Source organism: Panicum hallii, chromosome 9 (genome assembly GCF_002211085.1).
Source record: "Panicum hallii strain FIL2 chromosome 9, PHallii_v3.1, whole genome shotgun sequence".
Classification (NCBI taxonomy): domain Eukaryota; kingdom Viridiplantae; phylum Streptophyta; class Magnoliopsida; order Poales; family Poaceae; genus Panicum; species Panicum hallii.
The window spans coordinates 6,512,321-6,525,211 of NC_038050.1; the positions used below are offsets into that span (position 1 = coordinate 6,512,321).

Below are 12,891 nucleotides of genomic sequence, written 5' to 3' on the forward strand. Positions count from 1 at the left end.
CGAAAAATAGCACCCTAAGATTGAGATTAACTACCTGGGTGGTCGTTCCGGTTCAGAACCTTAAAATTAAATTTTATTTTAATAATTATAATTTAGACATAAATCTATTAAGCTAATATTATTGAAATATATTTATACATTATTATTAGTTATACGAGGAAGATATTTGCATGCTATATTTCTGCTGTAGAGGAGCGAGCCAAATAGCGTGTATAAGTTACGGAATAAAAATATAGTTTTGGCGGTGTATAGAATCAATTTATATCTTCCATCCTATGAATTTAGAATAGATTTATATCTAAATTTTGGAAAGTAAGTGTCAGAAAGTGGTGGGATGTCAAATTCTAGACCAAATAGTCTAGTTTATTAAGTAGATTTTAATTTCTTTAAAAAATAAGAGGATGCAAACGGCTTTTAATAGTGTTTCGCATTTCGCGAAATAACACTTCCAAACTCTGATTAGTATTTCATGGATTTTCTTGGTAGCGCTCCGTTTCCTCAAGTTTCTGGAATATTGCTATATGCATGTACCCATGCAGCTTCGATCTGACATCGCATCCTGAAGCTGTTGTTCCCGATAAAACGTTGCTAAACTTTTCGAAAGATGGAATGTTTGTAGAAACTAGTACACATTAAGGTTAATAAGGCAAGTTCACGATCTTACCCTATGCTTTATTGCCTGCTATGCCCATGCATATGTGTATCACAGTATCACCGATCTTAAAATTTCATGGCGAGGTAGGTAGTAGTGATAAGACAGGAAAGCAAGAGATCGTGAACATACAAATGAATGAATGATCACAATAGCACAGCATCAGTACAGGTACAGCCGTTTAAACAATCAGCCTCTCATCATCAACAATCATGAACTCATGGAAGCAAAATCACCGAAAGGAATTAGCAGCAAAAGGAGGTGTTAATCATGGGATCGCAGCCAGCAGGCCATGGCATTGCCGCCGCAAGTAACGACGATGCTACATGCACATCTCGCTCCCCCTCACCTCCTCGTCGTCCTCGCCGTCGCCGCCCATCACCGGAGACATGCTCCCTCCTCCTGCTGCTCCAACGCCGCCGCCGCCACGCGTCGTGGACGACGACGTCTGAGCGGCGACGCCGGCGCCCGCGCCCCCGCTGCCGCCGCCGGCCTTGTGGTTGTGCATCCAGACCTTGAAGACCTGCCTGGTGACCCCGATCTCCCGGCAGAAGCGCCCCACCTCGTCGTCCCCCGGCGCGCGGCCGGGCTCCCGCTTGGGCATCCGCCAGCCGAGCCGCTCCGCGAACCGCGCCATGCGCTCCTTCTGCTCCTCGGTGAACTTGGTCCGCGTCCGCCGCCTGCCCGCGGAGCCGTGCGCGCCGCCGTCCCCGCCCATGCCGGCGGCGGCCATCGCCATGTGCATGCCGTAGCCAGCCGGCGCGCCGGGGGAGGAGGTCAGCATTGCGCCGTGCAAGCCGCCGCCGCCGCCGGGCGCCCCCGCGGCCGCGTCGAGGAAGGCCTTCCGGTGGAAGTTGCGGTGGCAGCCGCAGGCGGCGCAGAGCATCGCGGCGGGCTGGCCGTCGTCGGGGGTGTACTCGCAGCAGCCGTCGGAGGCGTAGGTCCCCAGCTTCGCCGCGTGGTTGCGCATGCACTCCCGGTACACCTCCCGCGGCCGCTCCTGATGCTGCTGCTCCATTGCGCGCTCTCCTCAGCCTCTCCGCTCGCCTTCTTCCTTCTTGCTACCTTCTCTCCTTCTCGGTTGCTTCTTCCCTCTCGCTTCTCTCTCTCTCTCTCTCTCTCCCCCCCCCCTCTCTCTCTCTCTAGCTAGGTACTAACTACTAAGACTAGTCTACTAGCATGTGGCTCGTTGAGCAGCAGCTGTTGTGCGCATGCTACGTGGGAGCTCGAGAAGAGAGGGATCTAGGCCAGTGCCGCCGGGGATGTATGAGCTGTAAACATCTTCGAGCTCCTTGCTGGGATGCAGATCGAAGGTTAGCAGCAAGCTAAGCACTTCGGCAGTAATGCGGTGAGGAGATGTTGTTGTGGGTTGGCAGTTAGGGGCACGTCCAGATTCCGATGGCTGGCTGCTCTTGCGATCTTTGCAATCCGGACTGCGATCCAGGACCAGAGCACAGGCCGGCGAGCAAACAGGCGGCACGAGCCAAGTACTAGTAGTTGACTTTCCTGGATGGCTTTTCTTTGGAGAGACTGGTAGTAGGTGCGATGTCTCTCAGCCGTATCTTTTCAAAGATCTAGCTGCGTGTTTGGCTCTAGCACTAGCAATGTCTAAGCTTACAGTGCATTGCACAACAACCTCTTATCGTGTCAAGTTTGGACCAAACAATTTGTCAAACTAGCAAAGCTGAGCCAAGTATAATGTTAACATTCCATGCATGTTGTTGTCTATCTTTATAGTAGGGATGCAAATTAGTGACCCTTACATGCACCTCCAACCCCTTTTAGTTCAAATATTTATGCTATTTCTCCAAAATAAGATCCAATTTTAGAAAATTAGTATAAATATTTGAATTAAAGAGGATCACCAATTTGCACTCCTACTTTGCAGCACTATGCTTGAATAATGAACGATAATATAGTGCTACTACTCCAATGTGTCTATGTGCGTGATGCAATGTTAACCTTTTCCCCGCGGTCCTATTTAATTTTTGAATTTTACTATTGGAACATTCCATGGTGTTAATTGGAGTTGGGGGTGGGGGACCCCTTCAGCCTTTCTTCCTATTTGAAGGCACTCCGTATAGTTTTGTGTCTTGTACATTCTCTTAACTGGCTGCCAGAGTGACCATATTATTAGCATAATGGAGTGGTACCGCTAGCCTGTTTAGTAGCGTGCGGCTCCATCCGATACATGGAACCTTGCCTAATGAGGAATAATCTGGTGGCTCGCTCATGGACAAAACGGGTGGGTCGGTGCCCCCCTGCGTAACCCTATTTATTTAAGCTCTTGGATCGAGCGTACAGATTAGGAGGAGGACTAATCAAATCGTGCGCGTAGTTAAATAACTAATCAGCATCGGAACTTGAGCCACGAGAGCAAAGAAAAAGGAGGAGTACACCACAATGCAGCCAGTCCCCAATAATTTGTGATTTTTTAAGGAGATTTTCTGTGGTTTTATCTTGGAGCGACCTGCTGCTTCTCTTATTTTAGTTGGAGTACGCAGAAACATGTGGTACTTATCCAGGCCATTTCGTCTGCAGACGTGGCGCATCCTCCACTGCTTGCGTGCCACTCGCGCCCATTTGGAGAGAGATCCTCATCACAGTTTCCTCCGCTAACCACATTACGCCACCAAATTCCGGCAATAGAAAACGGCACGCCATGTTGAAACAGATCGACTTCACTTCGCAAATCCGTAGTGAAAAATTAGCAGGTGCAAGGTGCTCGAGCGATCAACAGGTGGTAGTAGAATTTTTGAACACATGCTCTGCCTGCGAACCAGCGTTGACGCTTCAAACTAGACGTTGCCGCAGGCCTCGCTCTGCCTGCGCCCTGAGGCTAGAGCGCAGCACGCTGGGCTAGGGGCGCTAGGCGGCAGGTGCCTGCCAGCGAGCGAGTCCAAGCCGCACGCCGACAAACCTACCACCAGCTGACCGGCAGGCAGCAGATCACACCAGCTGCTGACCAGCCCAGCCCAGCCCAACCCTATCCCCGCGCCAGTACGCCACGCCGGAGCCCTGACGGCCCCTGACACCGTCCTCTCCCTTCCCCATATCCGCATGCCCCCCGCCCTCGTCTCGCTCTCGGCGAGAGTCCAACCCCTGGCGTGGACCGTGCGCGGGTCGGCGGCACATGGCGCTCACGCCGCCATGTCCGTCCCGGGGGGCAAGGCCGGGACGCGCCCCGCACGTTCACGGCCGCTCGAGTTGCTTGCGGCGGGCGGCGGCCACGCGATCCACGGGGAGGGGGCAGATCTTCTTCCTCTCGACATGCCGGACCCGGGCGCGCCGTGCGCACGGACGCGAGCCCCGTCCCGCTCGCTCCCGAGCGGCCGCGGTGGGAACGGCCCGAACTCCCGTGTGGGGGCGCCCGCGACGACTCCCTGCCGCCGAGCTAACCCGGACAGGCCACGGCGCGAGAGAGCCCACGCACAATGCACAGACCGTCCAAGGGGAGGTGCGCTGCACCCGGGCGTGTTTAGGCGGGGGTTGGCGCGTCATCGTGGTGGTGCATTACCACGAACTGTCTTGTCGGATCACATCGCTCACCCGCGGTGGCGGGAGCGGGCGGACCCTTGCGATCTGGAAAGAGATGCTCGATCGGCCAGGGGGCGAGCTGCCTTGCCGTTCCGTCCGGATCGGGGACTTTTCGGCTCAAATGTTGCGGCCGTGTGCGTGTGGAGCTCGGAATTCATGTGGTTAGTTCAGGATTGGACAGTGCCACCTTCCTGATGATCAATGGGCGTGTGTCGGCAGTGTGAGCGTCTAGGTTAAATTCGTGGTTGCTACGCTGCGGTCTACTAGAATCTAGCTAGACTTTAAGGGGATATCTGGATGGAGTACTCCAATGGCTTTTTATGATTTTTTTTAAAAGTATTCTAATTAGCTAGTTTTTTTAAATTATTTAGTACAACGTAGACGCTTACAACGTATGCATATTCATCCCTATGAACACACGTACGCAAACTCTATCCCTATGAGCATCTTCGAAGACTGATCCGGTATATTCTTAAGATTGACGAAGTCACCACAGATATCTCGCTGTCGACGGAAACATCGCCTACCACTAAAACTACAACGCCGTTAAATTTAAAAAATTTGCTCTTATAGAGAGTCAAATACAGAACTTAAGATGCTACTGAGTCTTTTACAACCACTAGGCTTCAAGCCCGTTCGCTTGTAACTAGCGTAGCTGCCTCTTAGTTTTAGCAGCTTCGGTTGCTGGGCAATGATCTTTTTTACTAAGGACTTTTGTGAGAGATAGCTATTTGTTTGCTTCCTTTGCATACGGTATGTACAAGCATATGCAGAGGTTATCTAATATGTTAAGAAAGCCACTGCAACATCTGTATATTGAGAGCGTGTCTGAGCGTATATTTTATTAAAAAGAAGAGAATTACAACAACACAACTACAAGAAAATTCTCGAAATGCAAAGTTAAAAAATTATAAAAAGCAACATATAGAAAAAAACCACATCATCACCCTACACCAAAACAACCTAAAACGACTAAAACCTGCAGAGATAGAAGAAACTATGGATAACCGCAAAGGTTGCCTAACTAATGAGACCAGCAGGAGGAACGATGTGGAGGTCATGAAGGACGATGTCTTCAAAAAAGGTCGTGACTTCGAGCACTGGCGGAGCCAGTCATCGGCCAGCCTGGGCCGCGGCCCCCCCTTGCCCTTTGCAAATTTCTATAGATATAATAAGTATGAGCAGATTTAGCCCACAAACACACACACGTAGCAGCAGGGGACTGCACCAGATCGTGTCCAGATCGGCCCATGAAGTAAATAAGCAGCAGCAGGCCAGCAGGCCAAGTATCACGAGATCAGCCCATGAAGCAGATAACAAGCAAGCCAGGAAACAATAGCACCCACGCGGCGGGAGTCCAGAGAGGCAGAGACGTTTTGCCTTCCATTGCAAGCTTCGCTCTGGTCGGTTCCCAAAACGCAAGCAGCACGAGCGGCGAGGGCATACGCGGAGACGCCGCCAGAGAGGCCGAAGCGGCCAGGCGCAGACCGGATTTGGCAGCTTCACTCCATCCTCGGCTGAGTCGGCTCCTTCTTCATCGCATTTGGCAGCTGTATTCTGAATTGCTGATCTAATCCAGAGGCCAGAGCTACGAAGGTACAGATAGCAGTTTAATCTAAATTTTTCTCTACTCCATTTAGATTTTTAGGGTGCCTTGTTCAGTTCCCCTGTTTCAAATTAGTATGTTTTTCTGTAGATAACAATGCGTATACAATAGAAAGGAATTAATTCATTTTTCAAAAGGAAAAGGGATGAATCAAACATTGAGAATGAGCAAGTGCAAGTCCAAGTGGAAGAGCCACCTCGTGATGCTGATCAATCTCCCCTTCCCCTGATTGAGGCCGAACATCATCATAGGCAAGAGGAACAGCAGCCTATTCCTGTTTTATTTCGCGGAATTGAGTTCTTAGAGAGGGACCCTGCATTGCGTCCACAAATATGGGAGTATCCAAGCAATCAACAGAATGAAGTTCAGCGAGCATATTTGAAGTTAGGTCCGATGCAACCAAAATTGAAGAATTATAAAGCTTTTGGTCCTCAGGGACATCAACGCCGTTTCCAATACCATTGGTTCAGTGAGTTTCCATCTTGGTTAGAATATTCAGAGAGTAGTGGCAAGGCATATTGTCTTCTTTGTTTTCTCTGCAGCAAAAATATAAAGAAAAGGGGTGGTTTTGATGCCTTCACAATACAGGGATTCAACAATTGGAAAAAAGTTCATGATAGAAAAAATTGTGCATTCTTGGTTCATATAGGATCTGATCCTTGCTCGGAACACAACAACTCAGCTAAGGAATGCCAAGCTTTGTTGAATAATCTGAATCATATAGATAATATTATGGAGGTAGCAAGTAATCAAGAGAGGGAAAAAAATCGTCTACGTTTGAGAACATCAATTGCTGTTGTTAAGTGGTTGACCTTTCAAGCTTGTTCTCTTAGAGCTCATGATGAGAAACTTGAATCAAAAAATAGAGGAAATTTTATTGAATTGATTAAACTTCTTGCAGAATTTAATCCTGAAATTGCTGCCGTTGTCTTGGAAAATGCTCCTCAATGTGCCAAGTACACGTCACCTGATATTCAAAAGGAAATTTTAAGTATTTTTGCATTGAAAATCAGGAAGCATATTCGTGAAGAAATTGGTGATCAAAAGTTCTCTATTCTTGTAGATGAGACATGTGACATTTCAAAGCGAGAACAAATGGCAATTGTTCTGAGATTTGTTGATATTGATGGTGTTTTACAAGAAAGATTCTTTGACTTGGTACATGTGAGGAACACAAAAGCTCTAACGCTGAAAGCGGAGATATGCTATGTATTGTCTACCTATGGTTTTGATGTGCAGAACCTTCGAGGTCAAGGTTATGATGGTGCTAGTAATATGAGGGGGGAGTTGAATGGACTGCAAGCACTTGTTCTTAAAGAATGCCCTTATGCTTATTATGTCCATTGCTATGCACATCGTTTACAACTTGCTTTGGTTGCTGCAGCAAAGGATGTTGTTCCTGTTACTCAGTTTTTTCAGAAGTTACTCTTTATTGTGAATACAGTTGACTCGTCAGCAAAGCGGCATGATGAGCTTCATGATGCCCAAGTGGTTGAACTTGCACGGTTGTTGGCTGTTGATGAGCTTGAGACAGGTCAAGGGGCAAATCAAATCCGCTCACTAAAACGTCCAGGAGACACTAGGTGGGGTTCACACTTAGGTTCAATTTCGAGCCTTATGGACATTTTTAATCCAGTAAGTACAGTTTTGCAAAATTTAGCTGCTGACTCAACAGCTAGTACAAATCGTGCTGATGGGGATACTTCTTTCAACTACATGATATCTTTTGAGTTTGTATTTATTCTATGTCTCATGAGAGAAATATTGGAGATCACCGAACAACTTGGTCAAGCTCTCCAAAAGAAATCACAGGACATAGTAAATGCTATCCGTCTTGTGCAAACAACAAAAATTCTTCTTGAGAAAATGAGATCAGATGATGGTTGGGAAACTTTTATTTGCAAGGTTATGGAGTTCTGTGTGGACCATGATATTGATATCCCGAACATGGATGAAACATACATTTTACGTGGTGGCCGTGCTCGTCGTCAACCTAATCATTTTACCACAGATCATTTCTTTAGAGTGGAGGTATTTCGGGCAACACTTGATACTCAGTTGGCTGAACTAAATCTGAAGTTTAATGAGAAGGTGATTGGTCTTTTATCCATTTGTGTCACATTGGTTCCAAAAAATAGTTTTGCATCTTTCCAATCTAGTGAGATTTGTAAGATGGTTGAGAAGTACTATCCAGCTGATTTTAACCAACAAGAAATAATTGGATTGGAGTACCAATTAAACCATTTTGTTGTGGAGGCTTCTAGAAGTGATGACCTCAAAAGAATTGCAACTTTAGCCGAGCTTTGCAAATGTCTTGTTAACACAGGACGTCATAGAGTCTTCAACTTGGTTGATCGGTTACTTCGGTTGCTTGTCACTCTTCCGGTTTCAACTGCTACTGCTGAGCGTGCTTTTTCTATCTTGAAGATCATTAAAACAAGGCTACGCAACAGAATGGAAGATGACTTTCTCGCTAATAGCATGCTAGTGAATATAGAAGCTGAAATTCTTGGGGACTACAATTATGAAGACATAATTCATGATTTTATTGATGTGAAGAAACGAAAAGTACACTTTTGAAGTTTATGTACTGCCAACTTAAAGTAAGTTCGATCTTTTGAACACTCTTTATGTATTGCTGAACAATAGTAAGCTTAATTAATATAGTGATTGTGGTTCTTGTAGCTCTATTTCTTTGCGAACTTTCTCTGTGCTCATTGTCATTGGCCCCTGCTGTTGTTTGTGTCTGGCTCCGCCACTGACTTCGAGGATGCCACCATCGTCTGTCCATCCTCGCAGGAGCAGATCAAGTTTTCACCTGGCAAAAAAATACAAATAGATTTATACAAATGGATTTGACGGTCAAAACAAACAACGCCCCCCAGCAAGGTAAGCTTCATGCAAGCGAAAAGCTACATGATGCACACGATTAGCCAAGAGAACATGACATGCTCGTCAAGTTGTACTAGATAGCATTATCGCATAGGGCAAGCGCGAGATTCCAGTGTGCCGTTAGAGAGGTGCAGTGAATGCTGGTTCCCTCGCGAGATCTTGCGGCCTCTCGGTAGGAGGCAAAACGTGGCCGCAGAACGTTCATGCCACTACGCGGCAAGCAGCTGGTCTGCTGGTCATGGCACTTGGCTACTGGTTAGCAATTCCTGGCACCAAATTTTCAAACAAATAAATTCCTAGCACCAAGTCCATGATCTTGCACGCCGTCGTAGTGGTCACTCTGCTCCACTACTTGGAAGAAAAATCAGAGCGAATCAAAGGACGGCGAGCACATAGCGATCTGGCCGTAACGGCGACAACTTTCCGGAGGCTGGGAGTATCATATCTAGGATTCACAAATCGCTACGCATATCGGTCCAGCTTTTTATATGTATGTAAGCTTAGATTCTGGCTGCAGCTCTTGTAGCCTCGCCAGGGCACATCGCTAGCTAACTAGGAGCATTTTTTTTTTTGCGAAGAACTAGCTACGAAAAGATTGTGTCTTGCAAAAAAAAAAAGGAAAAAGATTATCATGAATTCCTTGGTGGCTCGTGCAGCTACACAGCTATATGTTGCGCCACAGAGTTCATTAGCTTGTTAGATTTGAGTACCTGCAGCACTTGCCGTCATTTTACATGCACTCAGCAGACAAGCTATATTCCTTCAACGGTAAACAGTAATTAGCAAATTACATGTGGGCGATCGTGGTGTTATCTTCACCTGCACCCTTAGCTATTTTTAACCAATATAAATAGGGATGTGCTGTGCTCTGCGTTTTTTCCTCTCCCACAGGATTCGTATTACAGTGATAATCACCAAGATAATAATTTAATCGCAAAATAATAGAATTATATGCATTTGAAATATAAAAAATATGTTAAGTTCTGAAACTACTATTCAAAAGATGAACCTATCCATAACATTTTCAAAAGTTAATTTGAAACATACAAAAGGATATTGAGTCAAAACTAAAATATGTTGACCCTACACAGCTTAAAAAGGTACTCCAGTTATTTGATGACATGGATAACCCCGTCTGTGCTTGGGAATGCGTTTTTTTTTTGAAGGCGTTGATTTTTTTTTTTTTTTTGAGATTTGAAGGCGTTGGGTTGAGCAGTTGACCTGACCGGCCGTTGGGCGAGCCATTTGAGTGAAGCGGATCACCAATTCCTCCACGGTGAGCACAAACAGCGTGTGGGCCTGTGGGGCTTCTCCTCCAGACACGGCTCACGGGCTGCCCCTGCCTCGCAGATTTGGGCCATGAGCCCATGATGGTGCCCGACGGTCCTTTTGGGCTTTGGTGCGTGGACTTTGGCATGACGCCGAGCGCGATGAGCCCTCGGCCGCGCTCTCGCTGAATTTCAGCCTCTAAATTTGGGCCAACTGAATCAAGTAGGCCTCAACTCCATCCATCAACCGCTACGAGACAAGTTTAGACAGCCAGGGAGTCGGGCTTTTTACATTTTTACCATTATTACAAATATTATTCATCCGAATATCATTTCTTACAGTTACTCTTACAAAATTGCCACTAAAACTAGAAGAAATCCTACAAATTTATAAAAACGGATATTTTTGCCGTGCGTGGCGTCTCCATCTGGGACTGCGTCTGTGATAATAGCAAAAATGTAAAAAGCCCCAGGGCGTCAGGGCGAGCAACGGGAAACCGGCGGAGGTGGTGGTGACGCCCTAGCGGCTAGCCCTAGCTTCTCGCGAGCAGTGGACCGCCGGCGGCGGCCGTGGAGGTTGGTCCGTACGATTATCCGGCTGCTCGAAGGTGACCCATCCCTCTCCAGCTCTCTGGCCTTGCTCTGGTTGCTTTGCGTCTCGCCTACGAGTGGATGGAACCAGATTCTCAACATACTAAAAACTACCTCCGAGGGACGTCCAACGCGTATCGCCGTTCCTTCGGCATCCAACGGTAAGTGTGAGGCGCCGCTTGCCCCGTCGGCAGCAACAAACAAGCAAGGCCCAACATTGCTCGGGTTCGTTGCGTCATCGACGCCACCAGCCAGTTGAAGACTTGAAGCCGAGGAGCGAGCGCCGCCGAGTCCGCGACCAGCGAGCCGTGGAGGCCGTAGAGCTAGCGAGTCCGCGCCGCCGCCGAACCGTCGAGGTCGCAAAGCGAGCGCTGTCGAGTCTTGATGGATGGTAATATGGTATGCACTGGTCTGCGGCTTGCTTGCCTAGCCTTGGCGTCATACTGTTCTCGTTTTCTGTTGTGAAGAAGCAGCTGTGGGGGCAGCAAGAAGGGGCTCATAAACGCATGCCAAATGCTAAATTGGAGATGGTAATTGATGTGAATCTAGAGTGGAGTTCAGAAATCGTGTGACTGAATGTTAAAATTCAGGCTGTAACTGATGTGAATTGGGATTGTAACTTGTGATTGCGCTTGCGCACCACCACTTGCTTGTATCAAACTGCCATATTGAATTCTAGATTATCAAACTGACAACATCAGTGATACGTTCTCAAATTGATCTGTTATCAGTTAACATTATGTATTACAGATGGAACCAAAGAATTGAAGAAATGTTATCTAGTTTTTGTTTGGATGCAAACTCTTCTGGTTTGGAGCTCCTCTCCTGCAATATCTACGCTCGTGCGTCATGTTCTGGCTGGTATTTGTTCATCCCAATCTCACCACTTGAAGGTTTGTGGAGGAAACACTGACTGCGTGCTCTCAAGAAATGTAAATTAGTAACACTGAAGCAGCAAAACCAATATATTTACATTATAAACCAGTCTGCTTGCTATTTAAGATTTATAATTGACAATTTATTTCTTACATATTCCCTCTCCTCAGGCTAAACTCAGGAATTGAATTCCTGGTTCAGGGCATGGATCCTATTAATAAGTTAGAAGAGGGATATTTAAAGATCTTTGATGACGGTAAACAATAAATATAATTGCTTCAAGATGTATGAATTAGAGGCTTAAATGGTAATTGAATTTATTTTATTATATTTTCATAGTTTCAGCTCTATGATATATTAATAGGTACCTTCTTCTAGTCTATAGAATATTGACTTCATAATTTGTAGTCACCCCGAGAAAAATTTAGATCTTTGCGCTTGTCTCGTTGGCATTGGTTTAGTTCTAGATGGCGAACAACAAAGGCCTTCGAGGTTGCCTTGATTGAGAGTGACACTACTGTAATATTCTGTTGTAGCACCTGACTAATCATGATTTTGTAACTTTGAACAATTAGTCTTTAGCCTGAAGCTTTCAATGGACTGCTATGTATAGTTTAGATGGCGGTTTATCTTTCATTTGGTTAATTGTCTACGTATTTTTGCACGTGTAGATTTATAGACGGAATGAGTTTGATCTACTATTCTTTTTCCAGGGTATATGACTCATGGTGCTAGAAACGCAACTTTTATGCTTAGAAAGCATTGAGTTTTATCGTGGACAGATGCAAGGAAAAATTAGCAAACATATATTCTGGATATGCTTCTTTTGAAGAGGAATTTGGTGTGTGAATTAATGAGCCTGAAACAACTGAAATATTTGAGTCGAGTTGGAAGAAGATCCTTGATAAATATGATCTGGATGACAACCTATGGCTCCAGTCTCTATACAGTATTCGGCAAAGATGGGCTCCTGTGTACTTCAAAAATGTTTTTACTGCTGAACTTTCAGAAACTCACGGACCTGAAAGCTTGAGAAGCTTCTTCAAGAAATATTTCAACAAAACAACAACTTTGCCAGTCTTCATCTCATTATTTGGACATGCGATGGTTGGATGGGCAGAGAAGGAAGCTCTGGAGGATCTGGCCACATCTAGTACTATACCTATGTTAAGAATTCCCTCAAACGTGGTTAAATAGGTTTCAGAAATATACATAGTTACAGTCTTCAACATCTTTGAGGAGGAATTCATCGAATCATTAGGATATTATGTTTCCAGTCTTAACAATGATGGGCAGATTGCTATAAATAAAGTCATGAAGGAGGACACCGGATCTTCATTCACTGTCAGCTACGACGCCACTGACAAGAGAACTCAGTGCAGTACTGCAGTTGCTGTAAGTTCGAGAGTTCTGGGATCTTGTGTCGGCATATACTGAGGTTATTCTTAGCTCTTGATGTGCGTGCCATA

General features: G+C 46.1%; 2 protein-coding genes across 2 annotated transcripts; one reads left to right on the forward strand and one right to left on the reverse strand.

Moving 5' to 3' along the window:
• Positions 1-683: 683 nt before the first annotated feature.
• LOC112877999 (zinc-finger homeodomain protein 11-like) lies at positions 684-1,867 on the reverse strand. Its single transcript, XM_025942374.1, has one exon. It carries the CDS (start codon positions 1,668-1,670, stop codon positions 975-977), a length of 696 nt encoding a protein of 231 aa, XP_025798159.1. The 5' UTR covers positions 1,671-1,867; the 3' UTR covers positions 684-974.
• A 5,023-nt stretch (positions 1,868-6,890) lies between these two features.
• LOC112877465 (zinc finger MYM-type protein 1-like) lies at positions 6,891-8,485 on the forward strand. Its single transcript, XM_025941774.1, has 2 exons — positions 6,891-7,886; positions 8,223-8,485. Exons 1-2 carry the CDS (start codon positions 6,891-6,893, stop codon positions 8,373-8,375), a joined length of 1,149 nt encoding a protein of 382 aa, XP_025797559.1. The 3' UTR covers positions 8,376-8,485.
• The last annotated feature ends 4,406 nt before the right edge of the window (positions 8,486-12,891 follow it).